Below are 16,054 nucleotides of genomic sequence, written 5' to 3'. Positions count from 1 at the left end.
TGTTAATAGGATGGATGCAATCAAAAAGGAACTCATTGCTCTTGAGGTACAATAAAGGACAAACTAGTGGGGCATAATACTTTACTGGCATGGTCAATGGTCAATTAATCACCTTTGTTTAGATGTTTACCAGGCCTACCCGAGTAAAAGTTTCAATTGACTCAAATGTACTTTAAAAATATATATATTTGTGAAGATTGTGGTACATTACTGCAGTTATAAAGTGTCATGATTATCCCAGTATCCTTTTAGTGAATTAATGTTTCAATCTCCACATGAACATAAAAATGTACAATGGTGTAATCTTTTTATCTCACACAAATATAGTAGTTTTACCTTCTCTTTAAGAAGTATAGTGTTCTAGAACTTCTAACCATCTGCTTTAACCATCCAGTGGGCTCTGGAATGCCTACATCCCTTTCCTAGGCAGCGATTGGTGGAGAGGTAACAGACGTTTTAACCCTGCAGCCAAAAGGGGCCACTGGTGCCGATAAACCAGCGCCCTCCCTGGGGACCCCAACAAATAAATAAAGAGGGCTTTCTGTTCTGTTCAGGCACTGGGAGGACCTGCTGAATTGCCTTCAGTTCAGCAACTTCTTCACTCACTCAATCATACAGTACCAGTCAAAAGTTTGAACACACCTACTCATTACAGGGTTTTTCTACATTGTATAATAATAGTGAAGACATAACTATGAAATGACACATGGAATCATGCAGTTACCGAAAAAGTGTTAAACAAATCAAAATATATTCTATATTTGAGATTCTTCAAAGTAGCCACCCTTTGCCTTGACAGATTTGCACACTCTTGGCATTCTCTCAACCAGCTTCACGAGGTAGTCAGCTGGAATGCATTTCAATTAACAGGTGTGCCTTGTTAAGTTCATTTGTGGAATTTCTTTCCTTAATCCGGTTGAGCCAATCAGTTGTCTTGTGACAAGGTAGAGGGGTATACAGAAGATAGCCCTATTTGACAAAAGACCAAGTCCATAGTATGGCAAGAACAGTTCAAATAAGCAAAGAGAAAGGACAGTCCATCATTACTTTAAGACACAAAGGTCTGTCAATCCGGAAAATGTCAAGAACTTTGAAAGTTTCTTCAAGTGCAGTCGCAAAAACCATAAAGCGCTATGATGAAACTGGCTCTCATGAGGACCGCCACAAGAAAGGAAGACCCAGAGTTACCTCTGCTGCAGAGGATAAGTTCATTAGAGTTACCAGCCTCAGAAATTGGAGTACAAATAAATTCTTCACAAGAGTTCAAGTAAAAGACACATTTCAACATCAACTGTTCAGAGGAGACTGTGTAAATCAGGCCTTCATGGTCAAATTGCTGCAAAGAAACCACTACTAAAGGACACCAATAAGAAGAGATTTGCTTGGGCCAAGAAACACGAGCAATGGACATTAGACAGGTGGAAATATGTGCCTTGGTCTGATGAGTAATTGTGAAACGCAGAGTAGGTGATCGGATGATTACCGTGAAGCATGGAGGAGGTGTGATGCTGTGGGGGTGCTTTGCTGGTGACACTGTCTGTGATTTATTTAGAATTCAAGGCACACTTAACCAGCATGGTTACTGCAGCATTCTGCAGCAATACGCCATCCCATCTGGTTTCCACTTAGTAGAACTATCTTTTTTTTACAACAGGACAATGACCCAACACACCTCCAGGCTGTGCAAGGGCTATTTGACCAAGAAGGAGAGTGATGGGGGGCTGCATCAGATGACCTGGCCTCCACAATCAACCAAATTGAGATGGTTTGGGATGAGTTGGACCGCAGAGTGAAGGAAAAGCAGCCAACAAGTGCTCAGCATATGTGGGAACTCCTTCAAGACTGTTGGAAAAGCATTCCAGGTGAAGCTATTTGAGAGAATGCCAAGAGTGTGCAAAGTTGTCATCAAGGCAAAGGGTGGCTACTTTAAAGAATATAAAACATATTTTGATTTGTTTAACCCTTTTTTGGTACCTACATGATTCCTTGTGTTATTTCTTAGTTTTGATGTCTTGTTAGAGGTCTTGTTTTGTTAGAGGGTTGCTGTGTAAAACTGGTGAGCTGTCACTTGGGGCTCTATTCAATCCGTATCGCAGAATTTCAGCATTACAGCGTGATTGAAATTTAAAGGCAATGTTCCGTATTAGCGGAGACTGTATAACAGTAAACACTGCATATGTTGGCTCAATCAGAAATTACCTTAACATTTATATTGCACCATCTGTAACACTTCACCGGTACAGATTAAATAGAGCCATAGATCTGGACTGAGCAATTACTGTTTGACACATCCTCCTGTGAAATAGTGAAATCTTTGGTCAACTAAACTGCTGTGTAGGAGAGTATTGAATAGAGCCCTCATGATGCGTAATTGGGGATGATTTAAGAGCAAGCTTGGGCAACTTCATACTACAAGTAGTTAATTAGATCATAAATATTGTGGATTTTAAAGCATAAAGAAGCTTATTAAAATGTGTACAGTCTATACATTATGCAAAACAAACAGAATCTTGCTCTGCTTTAATACTGTATCTTCCTCTCCTTTAATGTTATTCAAGAGAGCCATGGTAGTCAAGAGACTCATCACAGATGTGGTAGCAGTCCTTAGTTGTAAGAAAGATAACTCCCACACACAATATTACCTCTGCACGTTGTTTATTCTATCAACGTTTCGGCCAAAGACCTTTTTCTAGACCTTAACCCATTCAGGTGAATGGCAGCGCCAAACTGCTTCCGGTGAAACACAATATAAACCCAGACAGGAACTTTTACTGGAGGGGATTCTGGTTACAGACCATAAAGTGGTTCCATATTCTTCGGTTTGGTGTTCTGTCTATCATCTCGCCTCACCAGAGCTCCTCCACTCATAGCCCTGTTAAATGTGTCCTTCACAACCATCCTACAAGAACCATTCAGTTTCCCGTATTGCCCATTGGCAATCTCCTCACATGCCAAAAACAAGTTGGGCTTTCACTTCCTTTCTTTGCGGTCTTTCAGTTTTTCAGTCTGTATTTTCAGCACTCATATTATAGTGTCCAGTCAATGTCCACCCAGAGTCAGGTTCTAGGCTGTCCTCTCCACTGTGGGTCAGTGTGTTTGGCCCAGGGACTGAGGGCCTGCTCTGGGTGCTGTGTCAGGCCCCCTAGAGGTCTGAGGCCTGGGGAGGGGGCTAGCTGAGTGCTCTGTGTTGTGACTGTCTGTGGGCCACTCGTGTGCAGGAGGAACAGCAGGTTGTCTTGTAGTAGTCGTACACACAGAGACGAGCCTGGACCACCACATTGCAGTTGAAATACTTGTCTCGACAGTTCTCGTCTGAAAAACAATCATAATCATAATATCAGTGATTTTAAGTTTTAAGTATTTTCACAAGTTTTCTGTATGGAATAAGATTTTCATTCATGTTGAACCATTTTAGACTAAATTCCCCTCTAACCCTCATTAAAACTGTCTGGCAGTAGTTAGGACCAGACCAGCCATCATTAACCAATCCAACTGTATGACATTCCAGCGGAGGTGCTTTGGCCCCAGATCCATGTTTACTACACAGTAGTAACTGACCTATGTGTGGGACGCAGGGCTCTGGGTTGCACTCCTCTCTCTCCACTGGTTTCAGCTCCTCCTCACAGCCCTCACTGGAAAGCATGTCATCAGACAGACAGCGCACCTCCCTCACACGGAAGCCCCCCTCACACGTCTTAGAACACTGCAGGGACAGAGAATACAGTTCAAACCTCATTCTCCCTTTCTTCAATTACGCTTTCAAGAGAGTGTATTTCACAACTCCACATAAAAGCATGTGTGTGTGTTTTTTCTTGTGAGTGTGGGCATGTGCTTGTACAGTTACTCACAGCGCTCCAGTCTGTGTGGTACCACATGGCCCCACAGGGCTTGAGGTGGCAGCTCTGCTGATTAAGAGGCTTGTCTAGAGAAGAACATTCGTAGGGCGGCATTACATTGAACCCCTCGTCAGTCTTCATCAGACACACCACTGCCCTCTGCTGGCTGCCCGAGCCACACTCCATTGAACACTGGGGGAAGGAGAAAATACCATAGGTAATACTACACATGGGCATGACATGAGGCATCTGAACTGTTTCAACTTCCTCTTTCTGTCCTGGGGTAAGAAATGTTTTTTTGGGGGTGGGGATAGGTAATACAACCCTGACATGAGACATCAGCAAAAATGTAAGTAATGAGCAGGAGACATCTGTAAAATCTGCAGCAAATCCTCATCCTAATCTTTTCCCAGATGTGTCCCTACAAGCCCAGTTTGACCCGGCGTTGTCCTGTCTTACCTGACTCCAGGGGGCTGTAAACCACTCGATGCGACTCTCACAGGGGCCGTGATTACAGACCTGAGAGTCAGTGGGGCGCTCATGGCCACACCCCTCCAGAGGCAAGCTGCTGATGTGATTGGTCAGGCACAGAACGCCACGGGTCCGGATGCCCATCCCACACTCAGCAGAACACTGCAGAGAGCAAAGACATGGTAAGTGACAATACAAACAGTTGACCTATGCCTTGATTCAATCCGATCAGAGGTAGATCTGTGTATAGCGCACTTTCAAAGGTAATTTCCAATTGAGCTGGCATATGCAGCGTTTACTGTGAATGGGGAACATTGCCTTTAAAAGGTGCAAAGCTGACAAAGCGCTATCTGATTGGATCCCGGCCCTAGTATCACCCTCATTTTTAACACTAGTATCAAGTCAATTTGTCTTCAATTATAATCTTGCATCTACAATACTGTAGTAGATGCAATCAAACAATTACTACAGTATTAGGTTAGAAAAGTGTTAGAGAGTGATGGTGAGAGTCCATGTCCTCAGTCCTACACATACATACCTTATTCCCCCAATCAGTGAAGAACCAACTTTTAGCACAGGGCCCCATGTCACAGTTCTCATTGTCACTGGGTCGCAGATTCATGTTGCACTCCTCGTTTGACACAAAGTCTCCCATGTTGCTGACACAGTGCACCTCCCTGGTCCTCTGGCCCACGCCACAGGGAACAGAGCACTGGGGAAACACAGGAGGGACAGTAAAATACTATAGGGGTAGTGTTCAGTTTATCTCACTCTGTAAACATGGGTCAGTTCTCTCTGATGAATGTAACCTGTTGTCTGTGAAAACAACTGGGAAAATGCTCCATAGAATACTTGCTTGGGTTTAACTTATGATAAGGAATGTTAGAAATTTTAGAGGAATGATAACATTTACCTATTGGGGTTCATGTACTTTCTGATATATTCTTTTAATACAGTATGTTAAATCTTGTCTGAGTACTTTGAATTGAGCCTGCCTCAGATGGGTGGGGTATGTTTACACTTTTAAGACTATTCTAATAGTTCCATGTGCCGAGCAAGCTAAAGTATTTTAAACTAATACTATTTGAAGCATATTGATTGACAGCTGTCACTCACGGCGCTCCACTCGGTTCGTATCTGCCACTCGCTGCAGATTTTCAGCTGGCAGGTGCTGGTGGTCTCGGGCTGCTCCAGGTGGCGGCAGCGGCTGGTGTGGACGTTAAGGGTCCGGTTGGCATACACCTGCCTGCACAAGACCTGGCGGTGCTGCATACCCAGGCCACATGTCTTACTGCACTCCGACCACTCACCAATGTCCCAGCTGCACAGTAGGACACACAAGGCCCCATGTTCAGAGGGACACAATAGCTATGTGGTCCCAACATAGCTAATAAAACATGTGGTCAATTGTCCAATTAGATTCTAATTATGATCTAATTATTAAACTATAAATTTAACGGGTAAGGAACTTTTCATAAAAATTATAGGAAATCTGGGTCTTCTGACTTTTGCTAAAGCTCTGTGTATGTATTGAACCAGTGTGCGTAGTATGTAATGTGTGGTTGAGACAGAGGGGTCTCTCACAAGGCAGGGCAGGACTGAAGGTTGCAGGGCTCCTCCTGTGAACTGGGCCTGGTGCTGCTGTCACACTGGTTCCCTGGTACCTGCTCATGGCTCAGTCTGTGGACACAGCGGAAGATGGTGTACCTGCTACCTGAAAACCAATACACAGAAGAGCGTTAGATGTTCATGCCTCAATACTGCATCTTCACTACTCACTGTGGGAATCTGTTAAACTAGTTGATCAACTAGTATCAATTAGAGGTTGAGACCACTTGGGGCTTCAGTTCCGACAAAGATGCATGCCATGTCTTACCTCTGCCACAGGAGGCGCTACACTCTGTTGCCCCAGACAGTTTCCAGTTGTATTCTCTCTGACGTTTGGGTGGCTGGACCGCTGGCACCTGGTTGTTGGGTACCTGGGGAGGGTATTTGCCCCCTCCTGCTGGATCGTACCCCTCCTGGTTGGGGTTGCCCCGGTGGTCAATCCCACTTTGCCCATGCAGAGTATTCCCTGGGAGATCGAACATGGTATTTCAGCCAAAATAAACAGGGTAAAACTCAGTCATTGAGATGCAGCGCCATCAGTGGGTGTGACCCCCTCCCTTTGTGGACTAATAGTTCATTTAGGCCATACAGTCCCAGTCAGTTGCATCAGTAACTATGGGGAGCCTCACCTCCAGGTCTGTGGTTGGGGTGCTGTGGAGGGTTGTCAGAGGGAAGGATGAATTCATAGCTCACTCCTGGGTTGGGCTGCTGGTAGATCACCTGAGGACAGAGCAAAAGATTCTTCAGTAAACAAGTTAATTATAACGTAATGTGCCAGTGTAAACTGACAGAGAAATATGTGCCAATATGAGCTACATTTTACTGTACATACAAGTTGACTGGTTACATACATAAACATCCAGGATCTCATTGGTTGGCCCTTCAGCCAGGAAGGACTCCCCGGCGGTGCTGGTGACCTCATTGGGTCGTCGGTAGGTGAACATGGTGCCCACCCCTTCATACTTCCCTGGCCGGTCAATGGCCCAGTTCCCATTGATGATGGAGCGACCTGAGCGGCTTTTCAGAGCTGCAGACAGACCATGAGTTGACTGTTAATAAAACACACATTGAAGGAAAACTATATTTTGTTATTTGTTTCATTAGTCCATTGTTGATGTAGTCCCAAAATGTTTTGATTGTCAGCACTCAAGTTTTCAAGATATGTAACTTTTCTGTAATGTTTTTCAGATGGCCTGTTGACCTAACCATGGAATTCTCCAATGTGGCTGTAGAGTTGAGAGATTCAGCTACACAATTAACATAAAGCTTTGCCAGCTATTTACTAACAGGTTTGCTCCACATTTGTGGCCTGCTGGAGGTCATTTTGCAGGGCTCTGGCAGTGCTCCTCCTGCTCCTCCTTTCACAAAGGCGGAGGTAGCGGTCCTGCTGCTGGGTTGTTGCCCTCCTATGGCCTCCTCCACGTCTCCTGATGTACTGGCCTGTCTCCTGGTAGCGCCTCCATGCTCTGGACACTACGCTGACAGACACAGCAAACCTTCTTGCCACAGCTCGCATTGATGTGCCATCCTGGATGAGCTGCACTACCTGAGCCACTTGTGTGGGTTGTAGACTCCGTCTCATGCTACCACTAGAGTGAAAGCACTGCCAGCATTCAAAAGTGACCAAAACATCAGCCAGGAATGCCAGGAAGCATAGGAACTGAGAAGTGGTCTGTGGTTGTCACCTGCAGAACCACTCCTTTATTGGGGGTGTCTTACTAATTGCCTATAATTTCCACCTTTGTCTATTCCATTTGCACAACAGCATGTGAAATTTATTGTCACTCAGTGTTGCTTCCTAAGTGGACAGTTTGTTTTCACAGAAGTGTGATTGACTTGGAGTTACATTGTGTTGTTTAAGTGTTCCCTTTATTTTTTTGAGCAGTGTATAAGAGTGTTTGGACAACTAAAAGCACATATTAGGCATGCAGAAATAAACTAGAACATAAGTCTATTGAGGAGAATGGAGCAAACATCAGGGGATAATGGTAACGATAAGTAGTTCCGTGGAAGAATCCTCGGTCCTGTTTATCCCCGGGATGTTGCATCACAGCACGCTTTTACCCACTGATATATGAACTCTTCCAACAACGCCAAGCGACGCAGGAACAGCAGTCACTGAAAGGAGCCATTGTTCACGCATACTCTACATTTCCTGCTTAGGTGCTTACTCACTGAGTAAGTATTGTGTAGGGGTTGAGTGGGGACTCATATTAAAAAAGCAAGGCATAACTTGGCACCCCCAGTTAGTAGTTTTGACTTAGAAAAGTAGTTTCAAAGCAGGTTCCATCGCTGGGCTCAGTGGTGGTGGTGGTTTTCTAGGCAGCAGTGAAATTCCTCACCTTAATTAAAAAGGATGGGAAGGCTAGAGGAAAAGGTCCTCTAATGAAAGCTTGTTTATATACTTTCCCCTGAGGGGAGCAGCCAGGCCAGGGGAAGTGGGGGCCAGGCACTCCCTCTCTCTCCCTTTCTCTCTCTCTCGCTCTCTGTCTCTCTCACCTTTCTTTCGCTCTCTCTCTCGCTCTCTCTCTCTCTTTCTCCCAGACGCACTGCTATGCTATGGCATGGCTCTCATTAAACCAATGTCCCAACAATAAAACACTGACATTCCAGAAGTCATTCCTGAAAATAGACTCACTTCTGTGTCACACTGTTATGCTCCTATAAAGACAAGATCTTATTTATTCAATTAATTACAGCAAAGGGCTTTAAAAAAATAAACGATTGTAACCAGAAGTGCACTGTGTGGTTACTTACTACTGACAACATAGAAATGCTCACATCCAAAAATCCCTCCTGCTCTGTATTTGAGCTGCCTTTTAATTAAATGAATCAAATCAATTTAAGAAGCAGCTGTTCCCTGCTGCCTGATACCAGGCTCACAGCACGGATGTAGCAAGACATGACCTAAATGATATAAAAAACAATAGCTACTGCTGTCAGATGTTTTATAACCTGAAGCTTATCTTTAAATTGTGACTTTATTAGTACTGTTAATGTAATATGAAACATAATCTAACGTGGTCGAAGGGAAAACCTAAAATTGTTATTGCATGTGTCATCGCTCATGGGTCTGATTCAGACAGAGAAATATGGAGCCTTAAGGGGCCGTGGATAAAGAGCTGGTAACTCTGTAGTTAAACAGAGGTGGTTTAGAACCATGCTTGTGTGTTGAGTAACCTTGCCTCAGACATGAAGACTTGCCTCCCAAGCTACCCACTGGGCACACACTGGTTGAATCAATGTTGTTTCCTCATCATTTCAATGAAATTACATTGAAACAACGTGGAATAGACGTTGAATCTGTGCCCAGTGGGTAGTGTCTACGCTTTAGCTGGAGCGGGCTAACACAGTCTGACCCGGGTTAAAACACTGGTCAGTCACAGTCCTACTCACCCAGGTAATTCCTGCTCTTCACCGTCTCTGTGACATTGATCTTGGTGGCTCCCTCTGGGATCTCCACTATCTTGTGGTAGCCCACCTTGTTCAGGCTGTGCTGCTGGAAGAGCCCTGACACCAGCTTACAGGCCGTGTTGTCCCCGCCACACACCCCACACTTGTCCATCACCTTGCCTGAGCCCAGGTACTCATCGCAGCCCAGACTCTGTCAGAGAGGGAGAAGGAGGTCAAATGAGGGGACAGAGGACATGTATAGCACGTCACTAATCAATGCCGGTACATAACAAACAGTACAGTACACTTTTTGTTGTAAGCAGAGGGACTGTAGGATTTTTGAGGTGAAGCAATGTTCAACTGTTGAGCTACTGAGACATCTGTTTTAACAGGCAACTGTTTTACCACTGAAGTGCATGGAAAAGTACCATACCTCATTAATCAAGTAAAGAGGGGAGAATGAGAGATAATAAACCAAAGCCTATCCAGCATATTCATAAACAAACCCATGTTATTTCACCTCTCTAACTCCCTGACCTGCTGCACATAATTAACTACCATAACACAACAACCAATTAGCCTGAGCCAGCTTCATTCCAACAACAGGCATATTCTTGGCACGATGCTGGAGTAGTAACGGCTCACAAAGTTTCAGAGCAAATCCTCAGGGGTGTTAGCTTTCTCTGTCACATTAGGCACTCTTAAATTACAGGAAGCCTGGATAAGGTTAGTATAGAACACTCAAATCAGAAGTCGATAAATCCAGCCAATTCTGAAGTAAAAGTAGCTCGCTGTGTCAACAGGTGCTGCAGGCAGGGGCCTAGTTGGGACTGATCCCAGCAGGCCACCGTACTTCTATAATTCCAGACCCCGGGGCAGTGGAGAGTAGACACTGGTGTGCCAGGATCAGGATACGCCCTCAGTCCGCCACCACTCGAACCGAAGGAACGACCAATGGAGGAGTCAGCAGGGGACAATAAAAGCTGTTTAGTTTTAATGACACAAAGCTCCTCTGTGATTCGACTGCTGACAACGTTAGTCTCTAGTCAGTCAGTATCCCTCAGGGAACAAAACCCTGTTCAGCAGTCCAGTCAATAATCCCCCCCGTTCCTAGACAAAACCCTGTCACAAACAATTTTCTCCCAATCCCAAACCAGGACTAATGGGGATCTTGCCTTGCTAAACCGGCATATTTTCTCCCAATCCCAAACCAGGACTAATGGGGATCTTGCCTTGCTAAACCGGCGTATTTTCTCCCAATCCCAAACCAGGACTAATGGGGATCTTGCCTTGCTAAACCGGCGTATTTTCTCCCAATCCCAAACCAGGACTAATGGGGATCTTGCCTTGCTAAACCGGCGTATTTTCTCAGACCAACTATATATATTACGTCCCAACAAAAAATATTACACAACATTTTATGTGTGGTCCTTAAGCACGGGACATAACATAGAATAATCACACAAACAAATGAAGAGCAGTCTACAGTGGTAATTAAAAAGGGTTTTGCTGTAGATTCATGCTCTCTCAGCGGACTTAGTTCTTCCTGGAGCTGCAGTAAGACAGTCAGCTGCAGGCTGGATGCAGGCTGGGATATGGGGATGGAAGATGGAGATGGTAGCCAGGCCAGGGCTAGGGGTGGACTGAGGAGATTGGGGTAGGCTCAGAAGACAGAAGCCTGGCTCTCGCCCACCCATAGCAGTGAGGTCTGCATCGGGCCAACACTCCACCCAGGCCAAAACAAATACACACCACCTCCTTCTACTGGCTCCCGAGTGGCAGAGTGGTCTAAGACACTACATCTCAATGCAAGAGGCATCACTGCAGTACCTGGTTCAAATCCAGGCTGCATCACATCCAGTCGTGATTGGGAGTCCCATAGGGCGACGCACATTTGGCCCAGCGTCGTCTGGGTAGGGCGTCATTGTAAATAAGAATTTGTTCTTAACTGACTTGCCTAATTAAATAAAGGTTAAATAATAAATTCTACACAGGAAATAAGCGATGAGAGAGGAAATAGCAAACTAATAGCCCTGAGAAATGACCAAACAGGGCAAATGTTATATTGGCCAATGTGGACTTATGGATAAAAACGGATCTACAGTAGCCTATAGGCACTCAAATGTAAGATTGGTACATGATGAAAACCAGATTGTTCCATATGAGTTTACACATTATTATATTTTCATACATCACACGTACAGTATGCAAACAATTGGGATACCAAGTGAGTAGTATCTGTCTTCTCAATTTTCCCCATAAAACACCCTGACTTTAAGTAACAACATTATCAGATATCATTTCAATGTTTAGCCTTAATCCCAGGAGAAAGAAAATGGTTCCTTCCTTCCCCTCATAAACTACAGCTTGACAAGCTCGGCGAGTAATGGTTGTCTGTGGCCGTTTGCCTGGGAAAAGCTCTGAATCACTGTGTGTTAACGTGTGAATGGAGAGTCACATAATTTATTACCAGTAATCTGAGTAATCCGTCAATGTATGAAATATCATGTGACTAAGAGGCATCAGTAGTGTTTTTAGAAAAATTGTGCAATAATGTTTTCCAAGCCTTTTAATATGGTAAAATGGCTTAGACCTATACAGGAAGCATTGAAGTGTGGGTATTATTTGATATCACTGTACAGTACATCTTTCAAATCATAAACTGTCAAAACAGACTTTGGAGAACAGATGATACCCCATGCAAAACAGTGAAGCCAGCAGTCATTTGTTTCCCAAACCTGAAAATAGTCATCCAGGCTGTCCTTGATATATCAAGTATAAATACTCCTGCATCACGAATCCATCAAAATGAGGTGTCTCACTGAACCAAGTTTGGAGGGATCCTAGTTTTTCCCTTTCAAGGGGATCCACAGTATTTAAGTGCTCAATTTATTAAGAGACCACATCATTACTTTTTTCTAATCTGCTCTCTGTGGGTGGTTTATAATTATGCTTGGCGCTGGACGACATCCCCTTTCAGTAGGACTATAATGGGCCTTTAAATGTCACTAAAATTCACCTCATCTGGAAATGGTTAGATGTGTCAGGACGGTAGTCAACTACCAGTCAAAGTGAGGAACGTCGGATGAAAACAACTTTAGCCTTCCAATAAACCTCAGCAGTACTTTTCCAGATACAACAGATGTAAGGTCTTATGCTTTTAGGAATTGGCTTGTCATGATAGGGATAATAATCCCTTGTTGAGTTTAATTTAATTTATGAAATTCTACACAACTGAACCAGCAGACTATCGGTCTCTTTCCATCATACCAGTAACCACTTTATAACAAAAGTTTGAGTTTGCATTTATAAGGTTATTAGATACCCTTAAACTACTGTCTCACTATGATGGTAAAGCTATCCCAATTCCAAGCCTGTCCTCAGCTGTGCACAGAGGCGCCTCTTCTCAGAAATCAAGGTTTGGGAACTTTAAAATAAGTGCCTAATGCACTAATTGAGTGTGTAAAGAAGGAATGAAAAAACAACATTTATTTCATTACAAACATGCACAAACTGTCAATAAACAGTTGCAAAGACACTCCATGACACTTGATCCTTTTTCCACAGGCTTGGCGCAGGTTACACTTGCCTTGCAATAATGTTTATTTTAACGGTGTGGGGGGCCTTGGTTTGTGGTTTCCCACAAGGAATGAATATGAATATAAAAATGAGTGGTCACAGTGACTTTATGCTGGAGTCAACAGGAATGTTGGAAACATCTTACAGTCCTTAAGTCGAGCAGCCCCCATCTTCTTTGACTGTAAAGACTTCGGGCTGGAATCTATTAGATCTGCGCTAGCCAACATCCACATAGAGATTGTTTTGGCGGTGTTGGAGGTGGAACTACGTTAGAGTTGACAGATCCACAAGCGGCTCCTTGCATTAGCTTATCGTTGCAAAGAAATCACCTGATTTTATAATCCGACAAGTCCCATGCAGCCTCGTTACAAGTTCAAACACTCAAATGTGTGATGTTCTATTGTCTACACCTTGATTAGACTGATAGACTATAACCCCCCCCCCCCCCCCTCATTCAAATGAATATGAAAACATGCATTAGAAGCCTACACTTTCTATCGCCGTTTTGAACTTCTAACGCGGTTTATAACACAAGAGCAGCCACTCACCTATTTCTCAGCTCACACCACGTTTACACCTCCAACACCTCCAAAACATCTGCTATGCGTATGTCTGCCAACGCCGGTTAACACTAGTTCTGACTGAATCGTGGCCTTCATCCACCCCAAATGAAGTTATAGATGTGGTGGAAAAAGTCATCAGTGGACTGACTGCTAGGGTTTCTCACAGGCGTGGGACTGGGACCCTGGGTTTAAATGGAGACTGTCTGTGAGTGGATGTTTAGACAGAGAAATACACTAATGACAAGGAGATTTAAGCTAACGAGTGATTGACATTAACATGTGCAGACAGCTGTACTGTATAAGCCTATCTGGGAGCACTATGGTGCACAAATACATCCAGATTCATGCAGCTGTTTCAGGAGCCCCATCTACACAAATGATCCATTATCAACCACACACTCTGCATATCAGGGACTCCAGACACTTTTATTCAGTCATTGCTGTAACTGATCCTAGACCATAACTCTTCTGATCTCTGATCTCTGCCATGTCCATGGCTTGAGGTCAGAATGTACTTGGGTCTTGTCAGAGCTTAGACTAGAGGTTCCCATGATATTATACTCTGGGTGCCATGCTAGACCCACCAGCCTGGAAACCACCAGGGATAACTGACTGAAGCTTAACTTCAGCAGGGTCAGGAAGGTAGATCGCTCAATGAGTCCCTGAGAAAGCACCAAGACTGCTCACTGAATACATTAATATATTAACACACTTAGACCCTTAACACTATTACAGGGTACATAAACTTTGAGTGTACAAACTTAGATATGTTTCAAGGTTGAAATGTTGCATATTATTTAACATAACATCTAATATTTTAACACCTAACATGTTGTCTCAACATGTTTATCAAATGACAACAAACTAAATGAATGCTGCATTAATGGAATACATATTAATATCAATAACAGGCTCTAGAATTAAGTGTCAGCTCAATGGTTTGGCCTCGCTTCACCAATGACATTTGATTCAACTTAAATTCTAATGAGAATATCTTCAGATTAAAGGAATTCTCCCTTTATTTTCAAATGATAACACTTCACTTTGACATAAAAGAAACACACACACCCTGTCGACCAAATTTACGACCAAAGAGTAACAGAGTTTTGTGAACATTATGAGAACATTTTCAACTCTTCACTTGCTGCCATTGCTGTTATCAAGACTCGGCTTGCAATGATACATACGCCAGCTCATCTGGAAATGTAATATTTACATTACTGGGCTTCCAAGCTGAGAATTCTGGGGCAATGTCATACCAGATAATAATTCACAGCGGAGGTGACCTTACAGCAAGATGGCCACCGAATGGAAAGGACATTATGCTGAAATCTATAGAAAACTCAATGACTGGCCACAACCTCAACATGAAAAAGTGGGGATCATTGAGTGGGGATCATTATCAAAAATGTGACTCATTGCTCTAGAAGAAATTGTAGTAATAAAAACTAAACTGGGTCATATTGTATATTATAAGTGCATTTAACCCAACACCTCTATGCTGCTGATGTTGTTGAATGGTATTCACAATATAGGTATAAAGTAAATGTGATTATTTAGAAAATAACAAAATGCTCAATTCCATCAGCTTTTAAATTGTTACCAAGGCTAGGACTAATGCAAACCCTGTGAACACTGAATATCGGATCTGCTGAGTTGAAACACTGGCCAGCTTTTAGAATAGGACCATACTGGCATCCTGTATGTCATTAGAAAATACAGAGCCACATGTCCCATATAATAGTGTCTGTTTGTGTTTTACCACTGATTCCTATTTCATTTCTCACACAGAATCCAGTATAACGTCATAGTATGGCATGAAAACCCACCCCCAACGTTCGGTTGGTCGGTCCATGTGAAGTGCATATGGCCGACCGTTGGCAGGGGCGTAGGCCACAAGCATCTGTCTCCCACATGGTGAGATGCTGTGTTCCTTTCTACCTTCCCTTTAGAGGCTCCTTTATCAGAACAGTGTTTAATGAGGGTGAGGTCGCTAACAACACACACTGCCTTCAACACAGTCAGCACTGGAAACACATCTGCAGCTGTGGTGGAGGTAGGCTACTGTAGTGCTGGGGACTGCTCAGTGATCACAAGGTGAAAGGTGATTTTCACTTGCGTACAGTATAATTAAGTCACTTTGTAAACTACATCCATCAGACATTGAAGGGCAGCTCCCAATGAATAGTGTTATGGTACTGTACAACTTCCAATACCAATTGACATTTCCATATCAGATTGCAGCATTAAAAGGAGATTAGGAAATATAGCCATTCTGGCTGCTATGACAGAAGAGAGGGAAAATTGGCAGCCTTCAACAAAGAACTAGAAAATCTATTTATGTCCTATAACCTTTCCATGCGTGTGCACTTTTTAAAACATTTTGCTTCACAAAATTAAATAGACAAATGGACCATCACAATCCGTCTGTAAATGGAAGAATGGAAGACATACTTTCAAGAATCACAGCCTTTTCCTCTGATTTCATCTCTGGAACTTGTATCATGGATGTGTTGGGAAGTCAACCAAGCCAAGGCAATAATCTGAGTTCGTAACCACTAAAAGAAGCACAAACTCTTGGTTTTCTTGGACCAGACAGTGATA

General features: G+C 43.5%; 1 protein-coding gene across 2 annotated transcripts in view; it reads right to left on the bottom strand.

Annotated features, from left to right (window-relative positions):
- Positions 1-2,638: 2,638 nt before the first annotated feature.
- Positions 2,639-16,054, bottom strand: part of thsd4 (thrombospondin type 1 domain containing 4) — a 47,744-nt gene continuing 34,328 nt past the window's right edge. For both annotated transcript variants that reach the window (XM_031814264.1, XM_031814272.1), the window contains 11 exons: positions 9,312-9,519; positions 6,767-6,942; positions 6,545-6,635; positions 6,184-6,381; positions 5,892-6,021; positions 5,424-5,628; positions 4,846-5,019; positions 4,296-4,469; positions 3,849-4,028; positions 3,559-3,703; positions 2,639-3,312 (listed from right to left, as the gene is read on the bottom strand). In XM_031814264.1, coding sequence (XP_031670124.1) covers positions 3,170-3,312; positions 3,559-3,703; positions 3,849-4,028; positions 4,296-4,469; positions 4,846-5,019; positions 5,424-5,628; positions 5,892-6,021; positions 6,184-6,381; positions 6,545-6,635; positions 6,767-6,942; positions 9,312-9,519 — 1,824 coding nt within the window. In that variant the 3' untranslated portion in view covers positions 2,639-3,169. The remainder of the gene's footprint in view (positions 3,313-3,558; positions 3,704-3,848; positions 4,029-4,295; positions 4,470-4,845; positions 5,020-5,423; positions 5,629-5,891; positions 6,022-6,183; positions 6,382-6,544; positions 6,636-6,766; positions 6,943-9,311; positions 9,520-16,054) is intronic.

The sequence above is a fragment of the Oncorhynchus kisutch genome, linkage group LG3 (assembly GCF_002021735.2).
Source record: "Oncorhynchus kisutch isolate 150728-3 linkage group LG3, Okis_V2, whole genome shotgun sequence".
In the NCBI taxonomy this organism is placed as follows: domain Eukaryota; kingdom Metazoa; phylum Chordata; class Actinopteri; order Salmoniformes; family Salmonidae; genus Oncorhynchus; species Oncorhynchus kisutch.
This window is presented reverse-complemented; position numbering and strand designations above follow the sequence as displayed.